The sequence below is a fragment of the Miscanthus floridulus genome, chromosome 18 (genome assembly GCF_019320115.1).
Source record: "Miscanthus floridulus cultivar M001 chromosome 18, ASM1932011v1, whole genome shotgun sequence".
Classification (NCBI taxonomy): domain Eukaryota; kingdom Viridiplantae; phylum Streptophyta; class Magnoliopsida; order Poales; family Poaceae; genus Miscanthus; species Miscanthus floridulus.
Genome location: NC_089597.1, coordinates 106,892,116 through 106,904,561, shown reverse-complemented (window position 1 = coordinate 106,904,561; position 12,446 = coordinate 106,892,116). Strand labels below are relative to the sequence as shown.

The 12,446-nt window shown below is 45.2% G+C and overlaps 1 protein-coding gene across 11 annotated transcripts; it reads right to left on the bottom strand.

The window, feature by feature from the left end:
- Window positions 1-6,551: 6,551 nt before the first annotated feature.
- LOC136521327 (uncharacterized) lies at window positions 6,552-10,262 on the bottom strand. Of its 11 annotated transcripts, none has more exons than XM_066515054.1 (10): window positions 9,956-10,262; window positions 9,757-9,844; window positions 9,230-9,386; window positions 8,867-9,134; window positions 8,486-8,548; window positions 8,098-8,137; window positions 7,397-7,464; window positions 7,127-7,243; window positions 6,921-7,049; window positions 6,552-6,822 (listed from the first exon to the last, which is right to left on the bottom strand). In XM_066515054.1, the coding sequence occupies exons 3-10, from the start codon at window positions 9,298-9,300 to the stop codon at window positions 6,769-6,771; spliced, it is 810 nt and encodes a 269-aa protein (XP_066371151.1). In that variant the 5' UTR covers window positions 9,301-9,386; window positions 9,757-9,844; window positions 9,956-10,262; the 3' UTR covers window positions 6,552-6,768. The 11 variants fall into 11 exon arrangements, with proteins under 11 accessions (XP_066371151.1, XP_066371143.1, XP_066371147.1 ...); XM_066515046.1 differs by having other exon boundaries at window positions 9,230-9,373; XM_066515050.1 differs by having other exon boundaries at window positions 6,925-7,049; window positions 9,230-9,373.
- Between the last annotated feature and the right edge of the window lie 2,184 nt (window positions 10,263-12,446).

Here is a 12,446-nt window from a genome sequence, read left to right as displayed (position 1 = left end):
TGAATAGATTGTGCATACCTACGAAGGGTGTCAATACTATGCTCGGCAAACCCACCTGCCGGCCCAAGCACTCCAAACGATCCCCGTTATATCGTCGAACCTCTCAAGAGAGCGCCTAGGGGCCATACGCACTTGCTTGTTGCCATAGAGAAGTTTACAAAGTGGATAGAGGCTCAGCCGATCTCTGTGATCAAGTCCGAGCAAGCCGTGCTATTCTTCCTTGACATCGTCTATCACTTTAGAGTCCCGATCTCCATTATCACAGACAACGGCATGGAGTTCACCAGGAAAAGTTCCTCCGATTCTACGATGAATAGCACATCCACATCGATTGGGCCGCCGTGGCGCACCCCCTCACAAATGGGCAGGTCCTACAAGGCCTCAAGCCTAGGATCTTCAATCGGTTGAACAAGTTTGGCGGATAATGGGTCACAGAGCTCCATGTGGTGCTCTGGAGCCTAAGGATGACCCCTAGTTGGGCCACTGGCTACACACCCTTCTTCATGATCTACGGTTTCGAGGCTATCCTCCCGATCAACCTCGACTACGGAGCGCCGAGGGTTAGGGCATACAATGAGCAGGGAGCCGAGGCGTCCCTTGAGGACGCCATGGATTAGCTCGATGAAGCACGCGATGTTGCCCTCCTCCACTTGGCCAAGTACCAGCAAGCATTGTGCCGGTACCACAGCTGTCGGGTGCAGGGTCAGGCCTTCAACGTCGAGGACCTAGTGCTTTGCCTCATCCAATGCAACAAGAACCGCCACAAGCTCTCTCCACCATGGGAGGGACCGTACATCATCGCAGAAGTGCTCCGACCCAGCACCTACAAGCTCAAGACCATCGACGGCAAGGTCTTCGTCACCACATGGAACACCAAATAGCTACGTTGTTTTTACCCTTAGCATATGCATATACCCATGAAAACTAAGAACGGTGTTTCTGAAATATAAAAATGCTTTCTTTTTCGCTATCTCGTCTTTGATCCTGAGTGACACCTGACCCCTGCAACGGCACGGGGCCGGGCCTCACTCGGGGGCTGATAAGAGCATACCTATTCAGAACAATCGTTGTGCCCGACCCCTTGTCATGTTAAGATCTAAAAGCGAGAGCTGTGGAAACGAACACTAAGTGAAGTTGGTCGGACTGCAAGGAACCTATGCCCCAGCGGCTACGGCGTTCTTGCTCACCAGCGTGATCAGAGTTCTTTCGTCCACGCCTCAAGCTTTGTAGCCTTAACAACAGAAAAGGGGTCGGAATGCAGTAACCTTTTTATAACACAAAAAGAAAAAAGTACCCAAAAGTTTGTTTGACCAAAACAAAAGAACTAAAACTTGTTCATTTATTACAAGACCACCACTTCGTTTATCTAACTAACTAATTTTTTGGGGGATGATCTCATCCTCTATCTTGGCAGATAAGTCCTATGTTAGAGGGGGCACCTCCTTCTCTATGTCCTCTAGCTCGGCGTCAAAGTAGCCGGGCGCGAAGCCTTGGCTCATCGTCGCTAGATCGATGTTCTCATATTGAGAGCGAGCGATCGCGAATAGCCGATTAACGCCAAAGCGGAGCATGCCCCTCACAATGTCATGTGCTGAGAACCATCATAGGTAAGGAAGGGATATAGGGCTGAAAACACTCCCATGGCCCATTCAGGCCTAGGAGTTTGAAGGTTGGCCAACCGACGGGTTCACAACCTCTCCGGGCGCCTTTAGAGTGAGGGGTGGAAATGGATGGGCCCGCTAGAGGATAGTACCCAGGCGCACGAGCACCGCAGGCATCCTGACCCATGTTTGAGTCTTGGTCGGTTCACAGTCCATGGTTTTTCCTCAAAGAAAGGCAGCGAGCCCTTGGGACAGGTCGAACGGACCCAAGAACTCTATGGATTGGCCGCTAAGAATCTAGAGTTGGTCACCAGCTGACCCATGCCGGACCCCCACGAATGGGAAGCCGAGGCCCCACTCGGACTAGCCTGTAAACAGCTCACCGAGCACCATGATTCGTCCATCGAGGAAAACATGGCACGGCTCAGCCCCTCCGTTTTATCGAAAAAAAACGCTTGCGGGAGGACGATCACAAGATGAGCGAACCCCTCGATCAGACCCCTGCTACGCGCGGGGGCTCGAGGAAAGTTGGACTCATAAGGAGACCGAATACGCTGTCGCATGACGATGGCGGATCGATCGGGTCCTAGGGAGGGATCGAAATCAAGAAAAATATTTTTCGGCCCCCCGAATCCCGCAGCTACATGTTCCCAAGGAGTCCGATCACGACAAAAGGGAATCGCAACCCTACCAAGACACCCCGCAGGCTACAAAGGGAGACCGAGGCCCTCAGAGTCCTCCCACCTAAAAAAAGCATCCAAAGGAGTATTCTACTCCTCTGCAGGCTCGGGGGCTACTGTCGGGTATCGATATTAGGGATACCCGGAGGAAGGAAGTTAACGACCACGAACGTTAATTCGCTCGGATTGTCCAAGATGTATTTAAGGTCTCGCCCAACCCCTCGGGCGTGGGCTCCATCTCACCAGACCCGTCGAGCACAGGCTCCGTCTCGCCAGACCCTTCGGGCGCGGGCTCCTTCTCGCTAGAACACTCAGGCACGGTTTCTGTCTCGTCCGATGGGGATCCATACCGTCTTCAACCACTACGGGTCTAAGAGTACGACCCTAGGGTCAAATTTCTAACACCAGGAGGGAAGCGGGCACGTCTCGACGTGACCCGTGGCCACAACGAACCATACCTAGGGGCTCACATTGCCAACAGTATCGGGCGTGCCGACGCTGTGCTGCCTAATCCTCATACGGCTTCTGACAGGAGTACCTGTTGACCACGCCGCCCGTCGGAACGGAGTGGAACGCCGCGACCGGCTGACGACGCCTGCGTATAGCGCCAGTGACGAACAGGGCCGCGACGTGGAGCCGTCCCCGTCATCATCTACAGGACCGGCATAAAGGAGATGGAGGACGCCGCGACCCTGGAGGCCTTCTTCTCTCTCACTTTTCTTCTTTTCTCCCTCTTTCTCTCTCTGTAACCTACGCCTTCCCCTTCACCTATAAAGGGGGAAGCAGGACGCCCTATGGAAGGGGAGGGGCACGAGCACACGACTGAACAAGCTCAACAAGACTCAACTCCGTTCGATCTTTTCACCAGAAACTTAGGACCTTCTCCCTCTCTCGCCCGTTTGTAACCCCTACTACAAACTAGTGCCGGTAATACGAGCAGCAGCAGACTGGACGTAGGGACATTCCGCCCGAACCAGTATAAATTCTTGTGTGCTCCGAGTACACTATCCGGGCCAGACGTGCAGATACAAATTTACTAGCCGATGGTTCAAAACACCGACATGCAGTATTTACAGAAGAATGCATTAAAAGTTGCTACTGGCAAAGATGCCCTGCGTGATAACGTGAGCAGGGTAAGCTTCTCTCTCTCTACCTCTCACCTCCACAAACCCATCCAAAACCAGAGCTGAAGTTTAGCTTAGGTGATCCAAGCACCCCCAAAATTATGGCTTGCCCACTTATATTTTATTTTTGTTGATACATACAGTTGCTGATTAACTTGCTCTTTCTTTGCACTGTTGTAAAAACGGCCAATCGTCTCTAGTGTATTGAGGCTGAGAGGAGACTCATCAGGATCTGCAATAGCTTTCTATCTTATGAAGAACTTTGCCTGACCCAAGGTATCAAGGGCCGAGCAAGGGATCTGGTTCAATCAGATGGTGAATATCCTGCTGCCGCTGCAACCTTACTGGTACGACTGTTACAAACTGTACCAAGATGTGCCATATCTAATCCTGTTAATAATTGTTTGATGCTAACCATTCTTTCTCCACCAATTTCAAATGATGGTTCCAAGGCTATCACGACAGAAGCCGAGTTGATGTGCGAGATGAAGATTCAAGGTTATAGTACCTCTGCAGTGCGTGCTTTAGCCCATCAGATTCGGCAGGCTGCCTTTAATCTTATTCTCTATGGAGGTTCTGAATCTGCAGCTGTGACTGCTGCCATGGTGGTATGTGTCTGTTCCTAATAAGCCGATACTTGCTAAATTTGTGGTATTATTCTTTTTATGCTGACACACTTTTAACCAATTGCAAAAAAATGATGTATTGAAGCGTCTTGTAGAAAAGTCTAAGCTCAGTCTTAACGCGCTACGTGAAGATAGACGTTCTGCATTCATGATTTACTACGATACTGTTAAGATGCGGCAAGGTATTGCAAAAGTTTTGACCAAACTTGATGAAGAAGTTGCTTGCAAAACTACTGGTAATGCTGGCACTCTCACTAGTGCAACGAAGAAACTGATAGGGTATGGTGTTATTCAATTATCTTTTTATGAATTTAGTGGTATGTTGCTATTCTATTCTATTTGATAATAGGTCTAGCACTGAACTGAATAAACAATGTGAAAGGGACGGTGAGAACGGGAACAAGAAGACGAGCAAGAGTTTGCACAATGTCGCTGAGGAGAGGACATTATTGGGGTTTAGTCCCACATCGTGTAGCGATGGTGGGGGAGCATAATATATAAGGCGGGAGAACCCTCACCTATCAGACTAGTCTTTTGGGTTGAGAAGGCCCAAAGGCCTTATATGTTGTTAGCTTTGGTAGACCTGGGACCTATGGGAGCGCAGGCTCGTGGTAACGAGCCGGGCCGGCTGTAAGCCAGCTCCAAGATCGAGAACTCGGTGGTCACCACCGGTTCCAACAATTGGTATCAGAGCCGGTACCCATGGTCATAATAGCTAAACCCAATAAAAAATCTCGAGCGTCATATATGGCGGGGGCACCCCGATGTGTGACTAAGGGGGAGATTGTTGGGGTTTAGTCCCACATCGTGTAGCGATGGTGGGGGAGCACAACATATAAGGCGGGAGAACCTCACCTATCAGACTAGTCTTTTGGGTTGAGAAGGCCCAAAGGCCTTATATGTTGTCAGCTTCGGTAGACCTGGGACCTGTGGGAGCGCAGGCTCGTGGTAATGAGCCGGGCCGGCTGTAAGCCAGCTCCAAGATCGAGAACTCGGTGGTCACCACCGGTTCCAACAGACATGCACTAAAGAACAATGAAACTGGGACAAGGCTGTGGCATGTAAGAACTCTTATATCATATCACTACTCGTCTGATTCGATCTTCGACGTAACCTTGTTGTAGAAATCCTCGCTGACATCCATTTGTTTGTTGAAGCTTTGCCTGACAATTGCCAAGGGTAACGAGCTTGAAGGGGGGGGGGGAACCCTTGCAAACATCTGCAATACCAGAGGTTAGTGGTGATGTGAATGATTTCAAATAAGAAAAGTCTTCATATTCCTCAGTTTTCACTTGTCATAAGAGTGCAGGCAGCATACATGCCTCGTCACCAAATGTTTGGTGCCCTTTTGACATTGGTGTAATCTTATCATCATCTAGCTTTCTTTATGTCTGACATGATTCCATGCTGGTAAATTTATCTGCAGATTAAATGGATGAAGCTACAAGCGACAGATCTTTTGGCTAAGAGTATCTTGGAGTAAGGAGGAGGATTTCTTTTCATCAGCAACAGCAACACTTAGTGTTTCGGCTATGAGCTTAAATCATGTCTCAGTGAATTATCAGTACTTTGTCACTGTCTTCTGTTAATGACCGCTTAAACAATGCTGTATGTTTCTGTTCATAATGTGAACTGCGTATCTCTGGTTTTATCTGCCAATGCCAAGTTATCAGGGGTGGAAATGGATCTAATATGAATGGAATCGAATTAATTTGGATGTCCATCTTTTACCACATTTTATTCTGGATTTGAATTTGGATACGAATACCCTTTAGATGTGAATACAAAATGGATGGCCCCAATTTGGATGTACGTTTAGATATTTACTCAATTCAACCTGAATGAATATCCTAAATTCAACCAGAGGACCAATATAATTCAAGTGAAAGTTCATAAACAGAAAAAAAATTTTGAGTACGCTCCCTATAATTTCTGCTGATTGAAGTAAACTGAAATAATAAGGGATCATGGAGTGTCATTGAAGTAAAATAGTAAATTGACGATGACATGAACTAAAATCAAAGTACACTCCTAATCTCCAGTGACAAATATCTGAAACCAGGGTTGTCTAAACCCACCATTAAATATTGTGATTATGAATTAACCGATTTTTTGATATTCAACAGTATAATGCAGACGCTCACAACGCACGCACATTCACCCCTAAAAACGTACGCACACAAACCCTACCCTATGAGCATCATTAACCCCTAAGAACACACACACAAACCCTACACTACGAGTACCATTAACCCCCTTCGCGCCTCTTCCGCACAGCATCCCCGTGCCCCGCCCCGGGTACATACGACAACAGGTTGGGTGGACTGGTCTTTTGTTACTTAGCAAGACCGATCGAGCGATCAACGCTCGGACCAGAAGCGGATTGCTCGAACTGCTAAGGGATAGATCCGCCCAAGCAGACGACCCCTTGTACGAACAGGGACACCGCGACATGCTGCAGTGTTGATTCTACTATTTGCCTGATGATGTGTGGGCAGCAACAGAAGAACAAATTCAGAATGATCAAAGAAACCATCACTGTTTTACAAACCACAGTAACCTCACAAGTGACAATTCTGTCTCACGTATCTACTACTGTTAGAGAAAGCTGTACAAAAAGTTGCTTCATGTTGGTGTTGGAAGTGGCAAACACATGTTACATATTTGGTGTTGGTGATGATCAGGATCCCAATTTGTAAGCCTTGCTAATGCTTAGGTTGAAGAAAATTAAGTCTTGTCATTGCCGTGGTTTTTGGAGCTTCTGCAGGAAGGCCTTCGATCTTATATCCGCCTAAAGAATAAAAAGAAAGGCCTATCTTATTAGCAACTCAAAAAAAAATCATGCATATATCAAGGCCTTCTTCTTCAGAAGTGCAATCCTACTCCTACCTGCCTTGTAGGCTCAGGAACACGGTATTTACAACAGGACTTCACTATCACCGTGGCTGAATCAAGTGAAATGCGATGCCCAACTGAGATGTAGATTGGTTTTGATAAACCAGGGCAGGAGCGCAGCGCCTGGCACAAATGAACTATTCAGTTCCACGAGCTTAGCTAGGCAGAAAAGATATTAGGTCTGATGTGGAGTCTCTTACCATGCCCCATTTTGTCCCAGACTGTCCAGTCAACAAAATCAGTTCCTGGTTGCAGTTCTCTTTTGATTCAAGCAGTCTTCTGACTTCTGATTGGTTAAGGCCATCTACATGATGTAGCTATGCAGTTGAAACATTGAGATCAGTCTCCTCTGAAAGAAGGGGAACACTGAGAAATTGAATTTGGTGACAACTGCAATGCATTGAGAATAACTCAACAGCTGGATATCTACAGTTGTACTTGTGAGTTGAAACTGCAGTAAAGTAACCTACATTTTTTCCAACTCCAATAGTAGGAATGTCTGCAAGGATGCCGAGGTGACAAGCTAAACCAAAACCTGCTGAATGCAGAAGTTGGGTGACCCAATGAACTATATTAAAAAAATAAAGTCATGAAGAATATAAAGAACATATTACATTGATTTTACATTGATTAAGCTTTGTGGGTTATTTATATGCATATCAGACAAGATGAACCATATCACCAAGTCTTCTTGCTGAGGGTTCACACAGCTATGAGGGCATTCTTTTCTCAAAATAGCGTAAAAATAGAAAATGCACCATTTTCAATGGGTACTAAATACGAGTACTAATACTAATAGCTAACGCACAATTAAGAAAGATTGTCTATTTCACCAAATCTTTTCAATGAGGATTCACATATTAAGGCAGTTTGCTCTCAAAATAGGAAATGGGGTCACATAGAAGATGTGATTAGACTAAATAACATGAATAATCTTCCTAAAATGAACTAAGATTTCCTATAAAAAACGAACTAAGGTTCTTATGAAATCCAACAACATGTTGCACACATCATAGATTATTTTAGGATCTTAAAATCTAAGTTTACATGTACGAAATGCCAACACTGTCAACTAAAGCATTAAAGTAGCTATACGCAACAAGCTAGCTACTTGAAACCACTACTGTGAAAATGAGACTGCCAGTATCAGCAAACGGTTAATGTGTTTTACCTCGCGGATGGAGTAATCCATTTCCATCAACCATGAGTAACTGGAAGGGCAGAATGCAAACGTTAGAAAAGGCATGGGCAAATACAGTTATAAGATATATTAAATCAGAAGATGCTATAATATCCTATGGTGATTATGCAAGACATCTCATAAACTAAAATGATTCATAGTCGTGAAATGTAATCACTTGAACAGTATAATTCTTCAAATGCATAGCCTCGGTAGTCAGTAATTATATTTACATGATAATAAAGAAGCATATGCCTTGTTTCCTATGGCCCCTTATGCAACCTGAACATTTTAGAAAGTGTGGCATAACTTCCAATTGAAGTATACAGGAAATTTTCTTCCACTAAATTTCTTGTTGCAGAAACCGAAATAATTTTACCTGAGGGTAGAAATGAGGTGCATTGATCTTCACCTTTTCCAAGAGTCCAAGAAGAATTGGAGCCTGCAACGATAGATAGCCTTGTTTACTAGTTCAAAATACATGGTACATTTTAACAGTAACATGAAAGTAGATATCATACATTTTTTATCAGTGACCACAAAAGAAAGAAGTTTTGAAAGACATGCAACTATCTCAAGATCTATGAAATTTGGATTGATCATACTAGAATCCCTTGGCTCTAGACTCTAGAGGCAAGAATAACGAACAGCTAGCAACAGGGCATGTCATACTTCTTGCAGCAGATAACAACTTATTGGTTGAAAGGTGCAAAAAAAAAAAAAGGTTGAAAACAATTGCATGCCCAAAAATGCATAATACCTCTCTGAATGCAAGAAAACCAGGAATATATGGCACCTGCAGTTGAACAATATTGAACTCTTCATGGACAACTTCTAAAGTATCGGCATTAAGGACTACCACTGCGGCGCATGCTGTGGATGGGTCTTCCTTTGAGAAGCTAATGTCAGTCCCACCAATATACTTCAGTTTGCACCTTTCATGGTCATCTGAACCTGAGCCCACCGAAGGTAAACTCCAGGCAAATTCATCTTCAAGAATAAGTTTACTCTTGAGCATGTCTTGTGTTCTGTATGGCCAAACCACCAGGAAGATATATGAGTCAACTCCTGGCAGACTGAAGAGATGATTACAAACAGGTGGTGCAAGGGGACGAAGGCATACTTGATCCATTCTTGTTTCTGCAGCACCAAGTCATAGTCATCTCCTTCTTGGTACCCTTGGGCATCATCCATTCCTATTGTACTCCTCACAAGACAGCTAATTCTTGCATGGTGGTTCTGAACCCTCCAGAGAAGATGACAAACCCTGACAAATCTAGCTGTCAACAAAATGTAGAATTGGGCGATTCAGCAATAGGTCCCATAAGGTTGCAGATTGATGTTCAAAATAATGAGTAGCTGATCAATTTTCACACCTAGGGCTACTATCAAAGTATGTGAACCACTAGCACCTTGTCAAGTACCACCCACACTAGGTATAATACTGATAGATAACAAACCTAGCTCATAAATGCATGAGCTGCACTACTTCAGCCGTACTTTTCAGCGAATCAACAGTGTTTTCCTCTCACAGCATTTCAGCATAAGCCAAATTTCAGCGAAACGAACAGGGCCTTAGATGATATCTCAATTCCATGTTTAAATCCACAGCATACTTGATGAAAACATGAAAGTGGTAAAAAAAATTACCTAACTAATGAAGGTTTGGTTTGCCCTCGCCTCTCATACTTCATCAAAAATAGCATTTTAATGTCTTGGTACTCTTCATTCTGCAATTCTACAAAAATTAACAAAGACACATAATTATTCATGGGAATTGGCAAAAGGCAAGTGACATGAGGATTTCTCGATTGGGGAATTTAATAAAGATTAGGATTTGGGAATTTACCTTCTGTTGCTGCCTCGCTGGAGGCTGAAGTTGGGTCTGGCTTGCTGCCGACTTGTCCTGGCCGCGTGCCAGCTGCCGGCCGGAGGCCGCGGCGACCACCCTGCTGATGTGTGCGCGTGCTGACCAGCAGCCAGTGGCCGGCGCCCCGGCTGCCCGCCTACAATCTGACGACCAGCAGTAGCGCGGCCGCGAGAGGAGGGACAACGGCCTGCTCCGATTAGATGCTTCGCCGCCGGATGCCCTTCCGCCTTCCTTGTCCGATGCAACGGCGACTAGGGAGCCGGGAGACGAAAGGAGAACGACTAGAGAGGTGGCGGTCCCGACGTGCCGACGTGGTAGCCCGTAGCCAGGTGACCAGGCAAGCAAGCCCAAGCGCTATTGCCTTCGGCCCTTTGCTTCAGTGGGCTGTCAGTTGGGGCCTGGGACACCAAGGGCCATATCATATTGGGCCAGAAAACTAACAGCGCGTTTGGATAGCAGCATAGGTTCGTTCTGGAGTCCTCCGATCCAAAAAAAAAAAAAAGAGCCTAGGTCTGTTTGGATTGCAGAACGAGGCCAACTGGTCCGTATCTGTTAACTAGCGTGGTGGTTCTTTTTTGAGGAACGGACTCGTTCCGCGTAAAATCGTCGACGGACTCATGCGGAGCCGGGTGGATCCGGACGTACTGGTCCATCGAACCAAACACGCCATAAAGGAGTACTCAGTTACTCACTTCGTCGCGTGTTTGGTAGCGAACAACGTTTCAGATTAAACGCCACGTTTTACAAAGAATTTCTTAAAACCGATTCTTATTTTTTTTACTAGTTCAGAGAAACACAGGAAAAAAAATCCGATTTCTTCGGATTCTAGTTCTAGTTTTGAGAATCCAGTGAAATAGCCAATTGATTTCATAAGTGATTCCAATTCATGGGAGAATTAATGTTACTCGAAATGTTTCTAAAATTTGGATCCCTACGAAATGGCCCCAAAATAGAGAGATATATAGAGGTAGAGATACACTGGTATAAGAGAAATGTGCGGTAAAAATTGAGAATGACAATTAATTTGAGACAATATAAAATAAAAGGCTAGAATGACAAATATTATGAGAGAGATGGAGTATGAGCCACGACAGCTGCCCTGACCCTAGATCTATACCCGCTCCTGCCTCTAGGCAGGGTCTTGAAGAGACGCAAGCTCTCGATGCATGGTGTCTATTGAGATCGCATCAACTTTATAGATTTTGGTCGATGGATGAAATCTCCCTCGGCTTATAGTCTAATAATCTCACAATTTCATAGCTACTGCATCATTAGATTATAAGTAAAATATTTGCGATCAAGTGTGCTATATGATTACGGCAACGCTGATTATAGGTCGTCCGTCCATACGGACGGACCCGTATAAGTCGCCCGCTCGTTTTGCGCCTCGCCCGTGTCGCCCTCGCCCGCGTTGCCTGCTCGCTCAGCGCGCTGCGCGCCTCTGCTCTAGGACGGACCCTGCCCTCGGTCGCGCCGCGTGCCCCCGCCCGGACTCACGCCTCCCTTCGTAGCCGCGCTGCATCCACCTGCCCCTGCTGAGGTCCGTGCCGCCAACAAGCTCCACACCGACGACCTCCGCGCCATCGAGCTCCACATCAACGAGCCTTCATTCGTTCAAGCAGCAATCTTGAAAGCGCATGTTGCAATAATATGTTTCAAGTATTTTCGATGTTTCAGAGGTATGTTGCAAGGGTTATATATCGATGCTGCAAAAGTAGATTGTGATGTTGCACATGTTATAATGGCTATACATGTATGCTTCAAGTGTATGTTCAAAATGTTTTATCTGTTCGAGACGAATGTTGCAGGTGTTTATATATATATATATATATATATATATATATATATATATATATATATATATATATATATATATATATATATATATATATATATATTGCAAAAGTAGATCTGGATATTACATATACATGCATGTTGCAAGCATATGTTTCAAATGTTTTCAGGTGTTTCATACGTATGTGTTTGCGAGTGTTTCATCTGGATGTTGCATATGTTTGCAATGGTTTTCAAATGTTTTTCAAACGTTTTCGCGAGTGTTTCAGATGTTCGTTTTAAGTGTTTTATTTGTCTTCTTTTGTAAGTTACAACTAGTGCATCTGAATATTTTAAAAGTAGATCGGGTGTTGCACATGAGATGCGCGTGGAGAGCGGCCGACGGCGCGGACAACGGCCCTGTTCGGCTTACCCCATATTCGGCCTGTTCGCTTTATTTTAGATTGGTGGCATGGATTGACCTGGTGGTATGGTATTTCCTTGAAGACCTCATCTTTACCATCCTCTTTTTTTTCTCAAAAAAATCTTTACCATCCTCTTCTCCATGTAAATTAAATGATGGAAAAAACAAAGCGCCTCAGTTTGCCAGTTTTATCTCTGCTAACACAAGCTAATTAGCATGGATACGATAACACCACTGTTTGTTTTTTCTCGAATACGCAAAAGATTTGCGCAT

Bases quoted from the DNA above. Each gene is read 5' to 3' on its own strand.
- LOC136521327 (XM_066515046.1), bottom strand. From the start codon at position 9,812: ATGCTATTTTTGATGAAGTATGAGAGGCGAGGGCAAACCAAACCTTCA. The intron at 9,374-9,756 runs GTAATTTTTTTT...TAGATTTGTCAG, and splicing joins ACCAAACCTTCATTAGTTAG to GGTTTGTCATCTTCTCTGGA. The intron at 6,823-6,920 runs GTAGGAGTAGGA...TTTATTCTTTAG, and splicing joins TTCCTGAGCCTACAAGGCAG to GCGGATATAAGATCGAAGGC.